Source organism: Cotesia glomerata, linkage group LG10, assembly GCF_020080835.1.
Source record: "Cotesia glomerata isolate CgM1 linkage group LG10, MPM_Cglom_v2.3, whole genome shotgun sequence".
Classification (NCBI taxonomy): domain Eukaryota; kingdom Metazoa; phylum Arthropoda; class Insecta; order Hymenoptera; family Braconidae; genus Cotesia; species Cotesia glomerata.
This window is the reverse complement of record NC_058167.1, coordinates 858,354-874,715: the sequence shown is the minus strand read 5'-3', so window position 1 is coordinate 874,715 and position 16,362 is coordinate 858,354. Positions and strand designations below refer to the sequence as shown.

General features: G+C 30.5%; 2 protein-coding genes across 3 annotated transcripts; both read right to left on the bottom strand.

Moving 5' to 3' along the window:
• Positions 1–578: 578 nt before the first annotated feature.
• On the bottom strand, positions 579–15,785 carry LOC123272567 (neuropeptide SIFamide receptor-like). Its single transcript, XM_044739441.1, has 3 exons — positions 14,680–15,785; positions 4,424–4,523; positions 579–1,404 (listed from the first exon to the last, which is right to left on the bottom strand). Exons 1-3 carry the CDS (start codon positions 15,230–15,232, stop codon positions 633–635), a joined length of 1,425 nt encoding a protein of 474 aa, XP_044595376.1. The 5' UTR covers positions 15,233–15,785; the 3' UTR covers positions 579–632.
• On the bottom strand, positions 2,802–3,546 carry LOC123272568 (protein doublesex-like). Of its 2 annotated transcripts, XM_044739443.1 has the most exons (3): positions 3,408–3,546; positions 2,876–3,225; positions 2,802–2,842 (listed from the first exon to the last, which is right to left on the bottom strand). In XM_044739443.1, exons 1-2 carry the CDS (start codon positions 3,417–3,419, stop codon positions 2,911–2,913), a joined length of 327 nt encoding a protein of 108 aa, XP_044595378.1. In that variant the 5' UTR covers positions 3,420–3,546; the 3' UTR covers positions 2,802–2,842; positions 2,876–2,910. The 2 variants fall into 2 exon arrangements, with proteins under 2 accessions (XP_044595378.1, XP_044595377.1); XM_044739442.1 differs by having other exon boundaries at positions 2,802–3,225.
• Positions 15,786–16,362: the final 577 nt, after the last annotated feature.

Sequence of the window (16,362 nt, the reverse complement as noted above, 5' to 3'; positions counted from 1 at the left end):
TATATATATATTTTTTTTTTATATATAATATATATTTATACAACAAACGCAAAAATGCGTTACAATTACAGTAGAGATATTTATTATTAGGATATTTTATTATTTAATAATAGGATGTGAAAAATATGTGTCAGTATGTGTATTACTGCTGATAAAAATATTCGTCCATCGACGATGATAATTGTTAAAATATATAATATTTAAAAATATGCTTATTTATTATTATTATAATAAGCACGACAAAGTTTTATTTGTTCAATCTGTCACGTCTCGTATAATCGATCGATCAATCACTTTTATAGTATTATTTATTTTTTCTCATGACAATTTTATAAATATAATACAAGGGTATCACCAAAAAAAAAAAAAAAAAAAAAAATTACAACTGGTGACAAGTATTTTGTCTAATCCGAGTTACAATCGATCATTGGATCTAAAATTTCGGATCAGCTATAGTTGAGAAGACAAATAAGTTATTTATCATTTATCATAAATATAATTTTATCAATACAAAAATGACAAAGGAATCTATCAAATTTTATTGTAATAATAATAATAATAATAATAATAATAATAATAATAATTATTATTATTATTAAAACACTCCAGTATTATATTGTAATAATAATAATTTATACTCCAGTATGATTGAAAATATAAGACACATTGCTATCCTGATGTACTGGAGGTGCGTGATAAGTACGTCGTGTTGATGAATTATTGTTAACATAGTATGAAGACTTTCTCATGCTCGTTGATGAAGACATAATAGCGACTGTCTCATAATACCTGAGTTTACCGCAACAACGGCCACTTTTAAGTATAGCCATAAATCCACGGCGATATTTTTTATTAAAAAATGCATAAAGAATGGGATTGATGCATGAATTACTAGAACCCAACCACTGGGCAATAGGCGTAGCTATCATTTGTACCTCTTCTTCCCATTCAGCTTGTTCTCCACCGAGTTTTATTCGTGCAAATATTACGTAGAGCGGTAGCCAGGACAATACAAATAGTATAACAACAACAACCAACATTTTAACAACCTTTACCTTTGATTTTTGTTGTATCCTTTCCATTTGGGCGTCCTTGGTGTCTGTAGGTATATTACGACGCCATACTTTTATCCAGATAAGGATGTAGCACAAGGATATTAGTATCATCGGCAGTACGTAGCACAGCAAAAGATTACCGATTAGGAAAAATAGTGTGCCGTCTTGGGGGCGCGGCCAACGCTCAACGCAAAACCTCATCTCCGGGTCATCACCGTATTTTATCAAGTCAAAAAATAAAAGCCACGGGGAGGTTGCTGTTAACGCTATAAACCATATTACAACTATTATCATTCGAGCTCGTCGTTTTGTTATCTGACACTTCATTGGCCACCATATCGCCAAAAATCTGAAACAATAATAAAACAACACTATAATTACCATTATAATACTTTATATATACAACAAAAACCGGTTTATATTATTAAAAGTTTTGTTTCACTGGTACAAATAATAATAATAATAATAATAATAATAATAATGCAAGTACCTAGTGGTACCAAGTGAACCCTTTCACAACACCAGAGGCCACCGACTTATTCCGTCTTGTAATAAGTTTAAACTTAAATGTAGTTAAACTATTATGTTTAGGATCTGGTGAATCGTCACGGTTGAGTAAACACACTTTAAATACATTAAATGCTAAATAGTTTTTCCTTTTATTATTATTACGCGCAGACTATTCATTTTATCAATAACAACAACTATTATACTTAAAAAGATAATTAATCGGATCACGTTTTACGCTCTATAAACTCAGGCACGCGACCGCTTACGCACATCAAACTATTATAAACATATATACTATTATTCTATTATTATTATTGTGCTACAATAAATTACCAACACAATTTACAATAAAATATATCTTTATTGTTTTTATCTTTAATTGATTTAATACAAAAAACTACTCTTTATAAAATTATATTTTTTGTTCAGTGAGTAAATAAATCAATTTTTGATTTTTTGACAATCATTGAATTTATAATTGCATAATTGCATAATTATTTTGGATCGGTACTTTAGCGCTAGTCAATAATAATAATAATCATTTTAGTTATATTTGTATTTGTCCTAGTTGTTGAAGAGGATCATTATAATGGTGATGATGATGATAGACAAAAAAAAAAAAAGAGAGAGAATTGTTAGTATATATAGTAATAATGAGAGATAAAGAAAGAAAAGATGTTTCTGTTGTTTTGCAGATCTGTAGGTACACCAAGTAGGAGGATCGATCGAGCGCAAGCAAGAAAGACCAATTTAATTCTTGTGCTTGATGCACACGCGTTTGCCAAACGCTAAACGCCAAACGCCAAACGCCAAACGACAAACGACAAACGACAAACATCCATTTTAATCTTCTCAAGTTTATACTAGAGTATATATTATACTATCCTTTTTTATTTTTAAAATTCTCAATTCTGGATAAACTTTGGGGTATGGCCAATAAATTTTAAATTCATTCCTGAATCGGTCACATTGTCCAATAATCCTCTGCTTTTATCCTTTATCTTTTCTTTTATCTTTTATTTTTTGTCCTTAAAATAAAAAAAAAAACGACTTTTCATTTCCCTCTTATTTTCTCTAATTTTTTTTTTAAATAATAATAATAATAAAGTCTTGTAGAAAATTATTTTTTAAATTGTTTAATTTAGTTTTTATTGATAATAAAAAAATTTACAATATTGTGAGAATAAAAATAAAAAAAAAGCTGGATAATGGTATAATAATTATTTCCAAAGTCAATAAATTTAGATCCGCGGTATATTTATATTATATGAATATATATATCTACGGATTGCGGAATGATTAGAAACAATAAAAGAGTTGATGATTGATATTATTTAGATAGATTTCAGTAGTGACCAAGCCCGTGGAAGTCGTGATGGGCCAAGACAACGGGAGCAGGAGCAGCAGCGTGAGCAAAAGCATGTCCGTATCCATGTCCATGTCCATGTGCAGCAGGGAGAACAGTTTTGGTGACAATTGGAGCAACATGTACTTGTGGTGCTACTGCGGGTGCTGAGTGAACAACGTGAGCATGGGCGTGATGGTCAACATGAGAAAAAACATGGGGTGCGTGAATTGGCCCGAGTCCGTGATCGATGTGAATACCGGTCAATCCTCCGGGTGCTGCGGTAGCTACGGCCAAAACACCGGCAACAACAATCTAAAAGGTAATAATAAATAGTAACAATTTTTTATTATTATTATTATTATTATTATCATCTTGTTGCAACACACTGTTCAGATAAACTAATAGGCATGTTAATTAAATCGTCAGTAATTAACATGTCGGAATAGAACGAGATGAGAGTAGTAAATGTATTAAACAATAATAAATATTCTTACCAGCTTGAACATGGTGATAAAATAAAAGTGTAGTTTACTGTTTGGTAGTCAGTAACCCAGTGACAATAGTGTGCAAAGGCGATCCTTTTATACGAATGGATTTTTTTTAAAAATCGCTACAACAACAATTAGTCACGTGGTACCAATGACGACCGAATAGGCAAATGTTGAGTCACCTGATCTCTCAACTAAAGAGTGGGACAATACATCGACCAATCACACTCATTCACACTCTAATCCATATTATTATTACTATCTATTGTTAGTTTATCAACCCCTTTTGGTAGGATAATGTTTTAATAGCAGCAGATGTGTTGTGAGGATCACCTAATGAATGAGGACATCCCCTAAATGTCTCTTCATCAATTTGGATTATTATTATTATTATTATAACCAGTGATACTGTCTGCATAAATTATCGATTATTGTTTGCGGATTGTGCTGTGATATTCTGATTATTACATCATATTTAGGAGATCTACAGTATATATTAACATATTAACATATTAACATGTATATGTATTATGGATAACATAATACTATAATCCATGGCCGGTCCACTCTCTTAAAACGCAAGACTCTTTGCTATTCTATACAATAATAATAATAATAATAAACAAGATCGTATATCTCGTAAAATAGTCCAATATGTGGTTTTTCTTATGCTAATTTATTTATATCAGACTATGATACAAGAAAATATTGCGACAAAACCTTCTGTTTTTTTCTTTTTTCTTTTGTATGCAGAAAAAATAATAATTCACGTCAATTATTTATTAAAGAATAATTAATTAATTCAACAACTTTGTATAATTATCTATTGACACAGATTCGAATGACTTTGAACTACAAATTATAATATAAATAAAAAAAAAAAATGGAGTAGATGGGATAAAAATTTTTTCTCCAATCTCGAAACAATTTATTTTTTTGCCGGAAAATATGATTGACCCTCTTCAACTTTAGGAAATAATAATAATAATAATAATAATAATTTTGATCAGATAACCACTCACCTGTCCAAGGAAACAGCGACGAGGCTGTAGACGGAGGCAGCAACCGATACTCCTTGGATATAGGATACAGTCTTGCACATAAATCGTCCCAGTACCCACGCTGAAAGAATAACAAAATAAAAAAATATTTAATACAGTTGATTAAAAAGTTTGCATTATTTTAAGATGATATTCTGGTAAAATATTAAATGTCAGAGAATAAATTTTATAATTTTATAAATTATCAAGTTCCCATGGAGGAGGTGCGACGCGGTAAAGGAGCATTGATGTTTTGTTTATTACTGTATACTATAGCTTTAGATAGAGACAGAATGTATTTATGTATCTCTGTATCTTGTGTGAAAGTGAAGGGTTTTTATAAACATAATATAAGTTTACATTTATTATCTAATAATGATAAAATCATGGGTGATTATCAAAATAATGAAACAAAAATATTTTAACCGATCATAGAATCTTTAATTTTTTTCATTTTTTCAAATATTACACATTTGTTTGTCTAGTAAATTTTATGAGGAATAAAAATGTTTAAGCACCGACTAAAATAATAAAACAATCTCAATTGCAATAGTAAAAAAGAAAAATAAAAAAAATGTATGTATATATACAGGAGCAATAATAAAAAGATGTAGGCGACGAGAAAAAATATGTAGACCCTCATGTCCCACACACTCGGTCTATAAATTTATCTGTTAAACTCTCTTTTCTCTTTTTTCTTTTTTCTTTTTTCTTTTTGCTATTTTATATCTAATTCTTAACTTTTTGTTACACCAGAGCAGTAACATATACTCTCGCTTTCTGGACCACATATTCTATAGATAAATTATACATCAAGTTGTTACCTAATATATATCCCATTCAGACAATATACTATTTATTTATTTATTTTAATAATAGTAAATAATTAAATGTCTTGGGTTGAAGAATAATCTAATGATTACTTTCACAAACTGTGATGTTTATTATTATTATTATGAAATTAAACGATAGGTTTGTACTCTTGACATTCCGTAAATACGCAATCGTGCAAAATCGTGCAATCGTTTACACTCTACACGTGAGATACAGCCATTTAAAATCTTTAAAGATTCTACTGATAACACCATCTTATTATAATGACTAAAATTGTTTGATAATAAAGTTAATTAATTTATCGTAGCTCGAAATAACTATTCACCAATATTATATTATATTATATTATTATATATCGTGGAAAGTTTATAGTTTAAGACCTGGTGAATACTGGGTCACTATGCATGTGGTAGTTAACGGGTTATCGATCTCTGAATAAACCTATTCGTATATTTTCAATTTATAATAACTCCCCTTTTGTTTTTTCATTTTTAATTCATTTTAATTGATTAATTAGCAATCAACAGGAAAATTAAATTAAAGAAAATTAAATTGCATGTATTTCATTAAAATTATATTTAAGTACAAAGTTTGTTAACAACTAAAAACTTTGAAAAATGTTTAGTGGAATGTGGAAACTAAATTCTCCAAGTCTTACAGTATAGTAGTATAGTAATTTATAATATAATATATATAACACATCTCTATTCAAAGTTTTACATGGTTATTAAAATTTAATTTCCGTAATTACTCGGCTGTTATTTATTACAATTTTATTTTTGTTACCAATAAACTTAATAACTTACCGGATTTATATAAGAATAAAAGTAGGCTAGTAAAAAAAATAATGTTTGGATATGGATAAAAGTGTGAAGAAAATGGATGCTTTTGAATTTATAAATATTGATGTGATATCAATGATATGAATATTCAGGCGAGCAAAGTATAAATAAATCACGAGTATGATGAGGATAAAACTGATAAAAAGTAATCTTTGGTAATTCTATTGGCGATGATATTACCTCTCTAGTGAGATGATAAAAAAAAAAAAAAAAAAAAAAACTTAAAAATTATACAGCCGTAAACTTTTTATCCTTGAAGAAAAATCTAAGCCATCTTCTGATCGTAAGATTATATCTTTGTAAAACTTTTTAAAAAGAATAAAGTCTGTTTCTTTTCCCGAGAAAAAATTATTATGGTAAACGCTCAGCACCTATCAACTAACAAACTAACAAACTAGCTAAGTATTCTCTGATATATATATTTATCAACTAAAAAAGAGCCAAGTGACAAAAAGTTAAGGAAGGATTTAGTAAGGCTGTGCCCGGTATATATCAAAGAGTAAAGAGTAACGAGGTAAAATGCAGAATATATCGATCACAGAAAGAGAGAGAGTTGAGAACGAGTCGACGCCCTCGACATCCTCGACATCCTCGACACCCTCGACGAGCCGATAGATGTTCCACAGGGGAGTTGAGGTGGTTGAGGTAGCTCAGGTAGTTGAGGTATAGCTTTATATCTAGCACATCTATTCGTCGACAGCTAAAGGACCTTTCTCACTTGGGACACTACGTCTATTCGATTAATTCAATAGCTCTCAAAAATAAATAAACAAAAATATACTTTTTTTTTAATAATAATAATAAGGTTAAAAATTGAAATTATGAGTAATGCGGTTAAAAGTGTCAACAGATCGTGATGCATGATAAAATCAACTACTTTGTTCTTTATCCGTATTTTAAATTCATAGTTTGAATAGTACACAATGGATTTTATACTTTTATACTTTTATACTCTTATATAGTGATGAGAACTTTAAACTCGGAGGAGTATATTATCCGTTACCTGTTAAATTCTTCATTATTTTCAATAGTAAACTCTTTAATCCACTTTTTAAAATCCTTTCAAGATATATATATGTATTATATCTTTTCCAAGCAGAGATTATCACGTCAGGATAATTTTTATTTTGAGTGTCTAATTTAAAAAAGTTTTAATAAAATAAAATGATTTATTAATAGTGAAAAAGAGAGATATTTTTTATCGTTTGATAATAAAATCAAAGACAATAGGAACGTCGAGTAGAAGATTAATAAGACAATAATGCCAGTGATTGCCGATGAGCGGAATTACTGAATGACGCGAGAATGAAATGAGATTAAGTGAGATAATAGAATCAAAATTCCAGTAAACATTTTATTAAACGTTCTAATGGAAATCCAATGTCTCCCTTATTAATCTTTGGCTTTGGTAGGACTATTGGTGGTGTTGATATTGGCCTTGGCCACCAGTTAAATGCTAAATCACATACCCTAGATGACATACATTCACATTAAACATTAATTCTATGCACACCAACATAAGATTGAATTGCGAGTAAAGACACACCACTTTTATAATAATAACTATAATATAAAAACAACACGTTGTTAAACCGACCGAGACCTTGAATATATGTATATATGTCTATAAAACCAAAACTAAAATTATCACTTGGCCGTGAATCAACAATCTTTTTATCCTTAGATACTAAAACTTTAAAACTACCACTCACTTTCTATACAATACCGCAACAATTTCATGTTTCCGACTATTTTACTTTTATTTATATCTACCCACCAACAGATATACCGATACATGGATGCTTTTTTTTTTTTTTTTTTTTTTTTAAATTCTCTACATCTGCCAAAAACTATTCAATTACCAAACTTTTCACATATATATTTAACTAACAAAATCAAAACATATATTATAAATAAGATACAATAATTAAACTTTCATTCATGTGGGATTATTTAATATAAACTTTTTCTTAGAAAGAAAGTAATTTTTTATTGTTGTATCATAATTGGAATATTCCGTATCTACTTTTAAAAGTTTAAAATAAGGAAAAATCCTGGATAGAATATCTAATACCGTGATTTATTGTCGATCAAACTCAAGGCTCAAGGAAAAGTATCAACTCGTGCAAGGATGTCCGTACTTGTGAATATAAAGTAGTCGTAAATTTATCAATTTTTCCAAACAAACAAATTTAATAGAGCCACCATCTTGCTCAATTTATTAAATTAAATCAATAATCTTTGAATTCTTAAATTGGTGACAACTAGGTATATTATAATATACATATGAGAATGCGTCTGATCGAATAGGTAGTTACTCCACTGGGAGTATTTTCAAAGCTCAAACAGACTGAGATGGACCAGTTGGCTCTCCCCAAAGAAAAGGACCAACTTTGTCGTCAACACCTTCTTGTGTTTAAGCTCAAGATAATTTAATTATCAGTTAATCTCTGGAGAGTGTAGTGTGGTCGTTGCGGAACAACACACTCACTCTTGAGATTTCAAAGGGCGACACTTAACCGCAACTTGACATCGCTAAACGTTTTATCGGTAGTTATCGAGTTGATCCACTTTTTTTTTTTTTTTTTTGTTTTTAATCCATCATATAGGTGATAACCATCGACTAGACCTACTTCCTATATCAATAGTCACTAAAACACTTTTGCTAATTCTTTTAATAATAAAAGAAACTATATATTAATTTTATAAAATATAAACTCCAACATCATAAATAAAATTCGTTTTAAATAAAAACATGTATAAAAATTTAAAAAAAAAAAAAGAAAAAAAGGGGAAAAGCTGCTTTAAATTATACTTATATTGTATAATGTTACTCTCAGACATTAGCCATTCAAAAGATTAAAGTCTCATACAAATATATTTATATCTATATAGGTTATTCTGCAAGAGAGTTTAAGATTTATCAAGTGCGAGGATGATATTATTTAAAAAAAAAAAAAAAAAAAAACGAGGAGATAAAGAAAATATTATGTAAAATGGTACAGCCTACGAAGTATATTTTGGTAGGAGCTGCGATAGGGGTTATATATTATATAGATATAAAAGTATAATCGTTAGGCGCAGACGCGTTGCACTTTTCTGAGGATACTGCCCCGGTTTCAAATGCCTTCAAGGTTTTGCCGACCCGGTATTGCTGCTCATACTGCTGGTATATTATATATTATATATAATATATAATATATATACCATCATCATCCATCCATCCACAATCCACATAGAAACCCTCGTGACCTTATTATTTAGTTTTCACAGTATCAATCTATCAATAATCGATTGATTATTATTATTTATACATAATAATTATCTTAGGAGATGTATGTGTTGTTTTTTTTTTTTTTTTTTTTTTTTTAGATTGATCGAGTGGTTTATTGTAAATTTATAATTTAAATTAAAGAGATATATGAAAGGTATATAGATAGAAGATAGTAATGTCATAGCTATCGTTCAATGATTGATTACCATTTGAGATTGGATGGAAGCAAATTAGTGACAAATATATATGTATATCTATAGATAGATAGAGAGAACGAGGGTTATGCATACACAATAGTAATAAATTTACAGTACCCGGGCGCTGCCATGGGCAAACGACCGAACATAATCAAATTCGAGATAAATATTAATTGTGTGAATGTTGACCAGTTTTGCCGAATTTTAATAAGTTTACCTGAATTCCTTCTCCTACACAGTAAAAAATTTTTCGTCAAATTTAACACAAAAATTTATGTTGATGACTTTTTTTACACAATTTGTGTTGAATCAACACTCTATTGTCTTGAATCAACATACTAAAATGTTAAATTCTACACACTTAAATGTTAAATCCTACACAAACATTTTTACACTTTACGCAATGACGAAAATTTTTTTACTGTGTATCACTATTTCAACCCTACAGCAGACTACACTTGAATAAATGCGACAGTGTTAAATCAAAATTTGAATTTGATGCAGAAACAGAAACAGAAACAGAAACAGAAACAGGAACAACTGTCTGCGACCTAGATACGTAATTATCTTTTCACGAGGCACGACCTTGAAGAGAGCAAGTATATAAACTAGGCCATGTCTCCGTCTGTCTACCTAGCGCGGCCTACCGCGACCCTTCTGCTTATTTTACCAGCCCACCACCCACTCACCTACATCAACCCCCCTCCTCCTCCTCCACCTCCTCGTTGCACCAGAATCAAAAGCATCAACCTACAAATTATCCATCCCTCACCCTTTTATGCCCTTTTACCCTTTTTCCATCATCTTAAATAATTCCTCTTAGTTTAACCAAAATAAAATTTATCCCGATTTGTTGAGGTATATTAAATTTAAATAATAGACACAACTGTGTGATGACAATCATCAGTAATTCTATTTTTTTTTAACTTGTACAAACGACTAAAGACTAGAGACTAAAGATTAGAGTTTAGAGTCTAGAGTCTAGAGACTGGACTACTAGAGCCTAGAGTTAAAGCCGCCACTAGAGTTAAACCCAGTGAAAGAAAAAAAATTAAGAGTTTTTAAAAAATAAAATAGTCATCAGAAGGATGCTTGATGATTTTTTTCGACGACTCTCATCTTATAAAGATACACATAGATATATATGTTTTTAATATGAAGAAAGTTACGAAATTTATTATCAATATAAATCTTTTATAATAATAATTGGTTGTTAATAAAATGTCAGTGCAATTTGATCTAGTGACCCAGATATTATTGTAGATAATAGAAGAAAAGAATTTAAAGGGGTACCGCTGCGATAGCCTTACCACCAGGCAAGGAAGATCAATGTTCCCATTCCGTTGGATTCCGATATTACGATACTATCATGATGATATTAGTTATGACATACCTCGGTATACTGTCAAAAATATATATCAAAACACGCACATATGAGAATTCTATTGGACGAGCAGGGCTGATACCAACAAGATTAATAACGATCCGTTCAACAACGGTTGAATACTCGAGATTCTTTAGACACCAATACTCTTGTTTATTCCTTCCTTTATATCAATACTGTAGGACTATCCGATCCTATTTTATATTTTCAATACCTTTACAGTTGTCGTAGGTCAGAAACTAGTAATTAATTTAAATAAAAATTAATTGTTAGTTGTACAGGAAATTAATAAAAAGTTAAATAACATTTAGTGTTTAAAAGACACGCCTTTAGTGTATTTATGTATAAAATAATCGAGTGGTAGCAAAGCAGGAACCGGCACAGTGCAGCGACGTGACAACAATATATATATTTATTAGAATGTATACAACAACAACAACAACAACTACCCCTGGTGGTGGTGGTGGTGGTGGTGGTACTGGTACTGGTGCACATGACCGGGTCATGGGAGTTGGCTGCACACCTTTTTACCCCTTCTATTAGTTTTATCGTTGGTACTACAACAGCTCCTACTACTACGGGTGGTAGTATTTTATTCCAGCAGCCCACAGCCAGCAGGGCACAGGTGTGTGAACTAGTGATCTAGGTCAGGCGAGAGTGTTGGCCTCTTATTCGCCTTGACACACTTTCAGGTTATATCTATACACCTACAACCTATAACCACCCCCTGGTATTCCTAGCTCCCTAACTCCCTAACTCTCTAGCTCCCTGGCACTCACAATCCGTACCTACCTTTTTTATTATCATTATTTTTATTTAAATTCTCTATATTTTATTTATTATTCATTTTTCCAGTGTTATTATTTACCAAAAATTCATCTCTATTATTTATACTATTGTTGTCAACAGTATTACGCTTTAAATTAACGTCAGTTCTGTTTAATTAATCATTTATCGAATAATCTTTAATATTCATTGAAATTAATTTTATTTATTACTGCGGAAAAAAATAATTTCAGATTTAAATAAACAAAATATACGAGTATTATTATTGATACAATGATAAAAAGGTGTGCTGTACTCAGTTATTCCTTTATTTTTTAATAATAATAATTATAACAAACAAAAAAATATTTTTTTATCTTTTTGTTCATCGTTTTTTTATTTAAATAACCATCGGGTATTTGATGATGCAAATACGTGGACACATACATGGATGTGAGACGTCATTTCGGTCGAATGTGTCACGAGCACTTGTGTAAACATTTATTGAGAACTTAATAGCACATACGATTTCACTTGTACGTATCAAGAGAAAAAAAAAAAAAAAAAAAAAAAGACAATATTTACAATGAATAAGAAATAAAAAAAAAAAAAAAAAAGTTTAATTTCGGAATAATTAAAATTAATAACGAATAGTAGTGTAATTTAATTAAAAAGATTTACGAGATTTACGATCAGGACGTTTTTATCCTTTAAATTAGTGTTTAAAATAAAAAATGTTTAACTATTGAATTTGAATAAAAAATGTTTTATAGAATTTATCATTGGTACGTTATAGTATGCTGAGGGCGATACGTGCCGATCATGAAATATATCAGAGGTATAAATGTCGGCGTCGTGTCTAACTGATGATGATAAACTCGGTAGGGATAAAATAGTATAGAGCAATTTTTTTTTTATTTTTTTACGATATTATATTATTTTATATGATATGATATGATAGAGGGACAAATTACGTTATCCGGGGTTTTCAAGTGAAACAATTGTACAAGACGTTCCTTTGAATATTCATAAACTCCTGCTGGAGTACACCAAGTAACTTGCATCACAAACGAATATAAACTATTATATGCTCCTAATTCTCTTCTCTTCTTAATATATACGACATGATACATATTACCACAAAAGCCTCCAAGACACAAACCTCACCACTTAAATTAACTCTCTCTCTCTCTTTCTCTCAGTATGTTACTTATTAATTCAATTAAATTGAAATTACTTTAAAGTTTCGAATTTCTTGAAAATATTTTAGTCTAAACGGTGTATACTACTGTATTGTGTTACAAATAAAATATAAAACAGTAAAACAATTAAAGTTTAAGTGAGAAAAAGAGCGTTGGGACCCACGCGGTCACCCCAGGACATTAACCCCAGCACTCAATAGCCGTACTATACTAATAATCCATTTTTAAAGAACCCTTTGAATTGTTTTTATTTATATTTATAATATACGGGAATGATGAAGGTAAAGAGTAATTTATAGTTTAAACAAAAATGATAATAAATTTGAGTGAGTGAGTGAGTGATGAGTTATGAGTTATTTCCTGGAATATACTCATCAGCGTATGACAATGAAAATCACGTGAATATTGTGAATATCGACAGTATTGTAACAATTAGCATTTGAATTGATATCGACATTAACCAAGGTTACTCCGCTTTAACGATCAGGTACTTGTGCATAATAATAGCTTTTAAGAGAAAGAAACAAGTGGCTAAATGTTATATTGATATGTAAGTATAACTCAAATGACAATATTCTGCACAACACAACCATCTGTTATTTTGAGTTATTCTGTACAGTCCGAAAATACAAGGTCGCTATTTATTCTTAATCGGCTTACTTTTATTTTTCTTTTTTCTTTTTTTTTTCATAAATTATTTTTTTCACTAACCAGTGAAAAAAAAATAAATGGGTTCAAGTAGAGGAATATTAAAATAATAAAATAAAAAAAAAAAAAAAAAAAAAAACAATATATGTAGGGTTAAGTAGAATAGTCGGGACAAGTCCTAAGGGCATGCTGAAAAAGGAAAAAAAAAAGTATTGTTAAATCCTGACACGACTATTATATCGTATTTCTTTTTTTTTTCTTTTTTTAATAAAAACTTGCTCTGGACGCGGTTAAAGGGATGAAATCCGTTTCAGTGTCACTTTGGGAATGAATCACTGAAAGTTAATAAATACCTACAAGAGTAAATTTTTTTTACGCGAAAAGAAGAATAATTAAATATATAAATAAAAATAAAGACTCTGAGGGTGAGTTTTGAATTAATTTAAAGTTAAATTTTTTTTCTTTTTAATTGATCAATAAATTATTTTGAAAAGTTGAAATTTATCTAGCAGAAATACAATAAGGGATAAAATGTAATTTAGTTTTTATGTAGAGGAACAGCAATGCAAATAGCTCAGAGTTTTCTTTATATATATATATATATATTTTTTTTTTTTTTTGAGTAAAACAGAGGGTTTGTGTAAGGTCAAGGTGTCCATTGAACGTACAAATTGTCTCTTGTCCTTGTAAATGTGTTGTATGTATGTATATATATGTACCGCGCATCAGAGATTTCAAATTCCAGGAGTTCCTCTGAAATCACGTACTGGCAAATGGATCTCCAAAACTGCTCCCACTGGTGCTACAACCAACTCTCAATAGCTGTTGTTGCTATTGTTGTTGTTCTACCAGTATTTGATTTAAAAGAAAACAAAAATTGGTCACGGTTAAGAAAAGCTTAAAAATAAATAAAATTTTGTCAACTAAGAAAAAAAAATTAATCGAACGATTACGAGAAAATAGAGTTTAGGCGACAAAAAAGACAAGATGTAGACCCTCAGGCAAAGAAGAAAAAAAAAAAAAATGAAACTATATGCAGTATATTACAAGTGTAATTAAATAGAATAATAATAAATAAAAAATAATACTTACGGACTAGGATGTTACCAACTAGAGTTGCAGGTAGACAAAATACAATTACAAGTACATCAGCAACCGCAAGATTAACGATGAAAAAATTAGTAACAGTGCGCATTCGTGGGGAACGATAGACAACAGCAATAACAAAACTGTTACCAACAAGCCCAATGCTAAACACCAGCATATAAGCGACACAATACACCGCGGTCATAGCAACACTGTGTCTGTAAAAACGATCTGGTACATGCTCTACGGGGATGGCCCCCGAGTCTGTTGAGAGGCTGCTGTTAAATAGCACAACACCACCCCCGGAACCTGACTCTTCCAAGGCTGTTCTCGAGCCCCCGGTCACCAATTCACTCAACGAGTTGTTAAAGTAATCTCTGATATCCTCTTTTGTCTGGACAAATACGTCGTTTGCGAGGTACATAGGGGCTGATGGTGGACCGCTGGTCACCTGGACATTCCCACTGGTACGGTGTCGCGGCTCCAGGTCGAATTCCTCCGAGTCTGGAAGACGGAGAGATGCCATCTCCAGCAGTGGCGGAGAAGGCGGTTGCAACATTTATTGGTACCAAGCCGACAATTATGTCAGCACCCTCTCTTTCATTTAATTATACTCTATTACAATCAAATAATCTTCTTTCTTCTTTTATTTTTTTAAATAAATTAAATTACCAGTCCATTTTTAATAAAAAATAATAATATTTTGTAAAAAGCTCCCGCTCCTGGTTATACGCCTGCGCTACCTGCGTTTAACCGTCCACCTGCTTACCTGAATTCACGTGTTTGTTTAATTTTTCACTCACTTAAACTTTCGACACAAATATTTATTTAAATATATATATATATTTTTTTTTTCGATGATAAAATAAAAAAATATTCGAGTTTTATGTGATAAATGTTTGCTTTTGTTTTGTTTGAATTTAGTTTAGAGGATGCTGGGCGATAAATGATTCTGGTTTAGGTGACTATCGCGTACTGGAGCACCGTTGGCTGTTGGCTGTTGGATGCGTCCGAAATACGGTGAGACCGACGGGCTATCTGACAAAGCTCAACAAAATACTGCGCAGACGCTACATCCGCTGGTTAGGTGGCTCCTAGAGCTCTGTTAGCTCTGTTAGCTGGTTGTTGTTGTATTCAATTCAATTGGATCGGAGCACATGCAGTTAAACTAATACCAGCACCAACATTACATTTAGATGTATACATACTAGTTACTAGTTACTTTATACTTTATTTCAGTAGTATAGCAGCATGATATGATGAAGCATTATAACCAACCACCTACATCATTATAAATATTTATTTAACCGATCAAAAAAAACTCATTTTAAATGCATCAATCAGTTGATTTTCATTATCATTCTTACCACCGGACACGTCTTATTCAATTGAATATAAACCTCAGCATTTATTTTATCACCGCGTAAAATTTGAATTTAAAATTTAATTTATTTAAACAACTGTCATTGATCTTTTATACAGAGGAAATGGTAAATAATAACTATATAAAAGTGTAGGTCAGTATTATTATTAAAATATTATTATTATTATTATCGGTATTATTAAATGGGTATAAGATGGTGATCGACTGTCAGACACTGTCTGATTACTTATGTACATACATACATACATACAAGTTGAAAATAAAAATGATTTATTACCGACATATAAGATTGTACTAGATTTTAG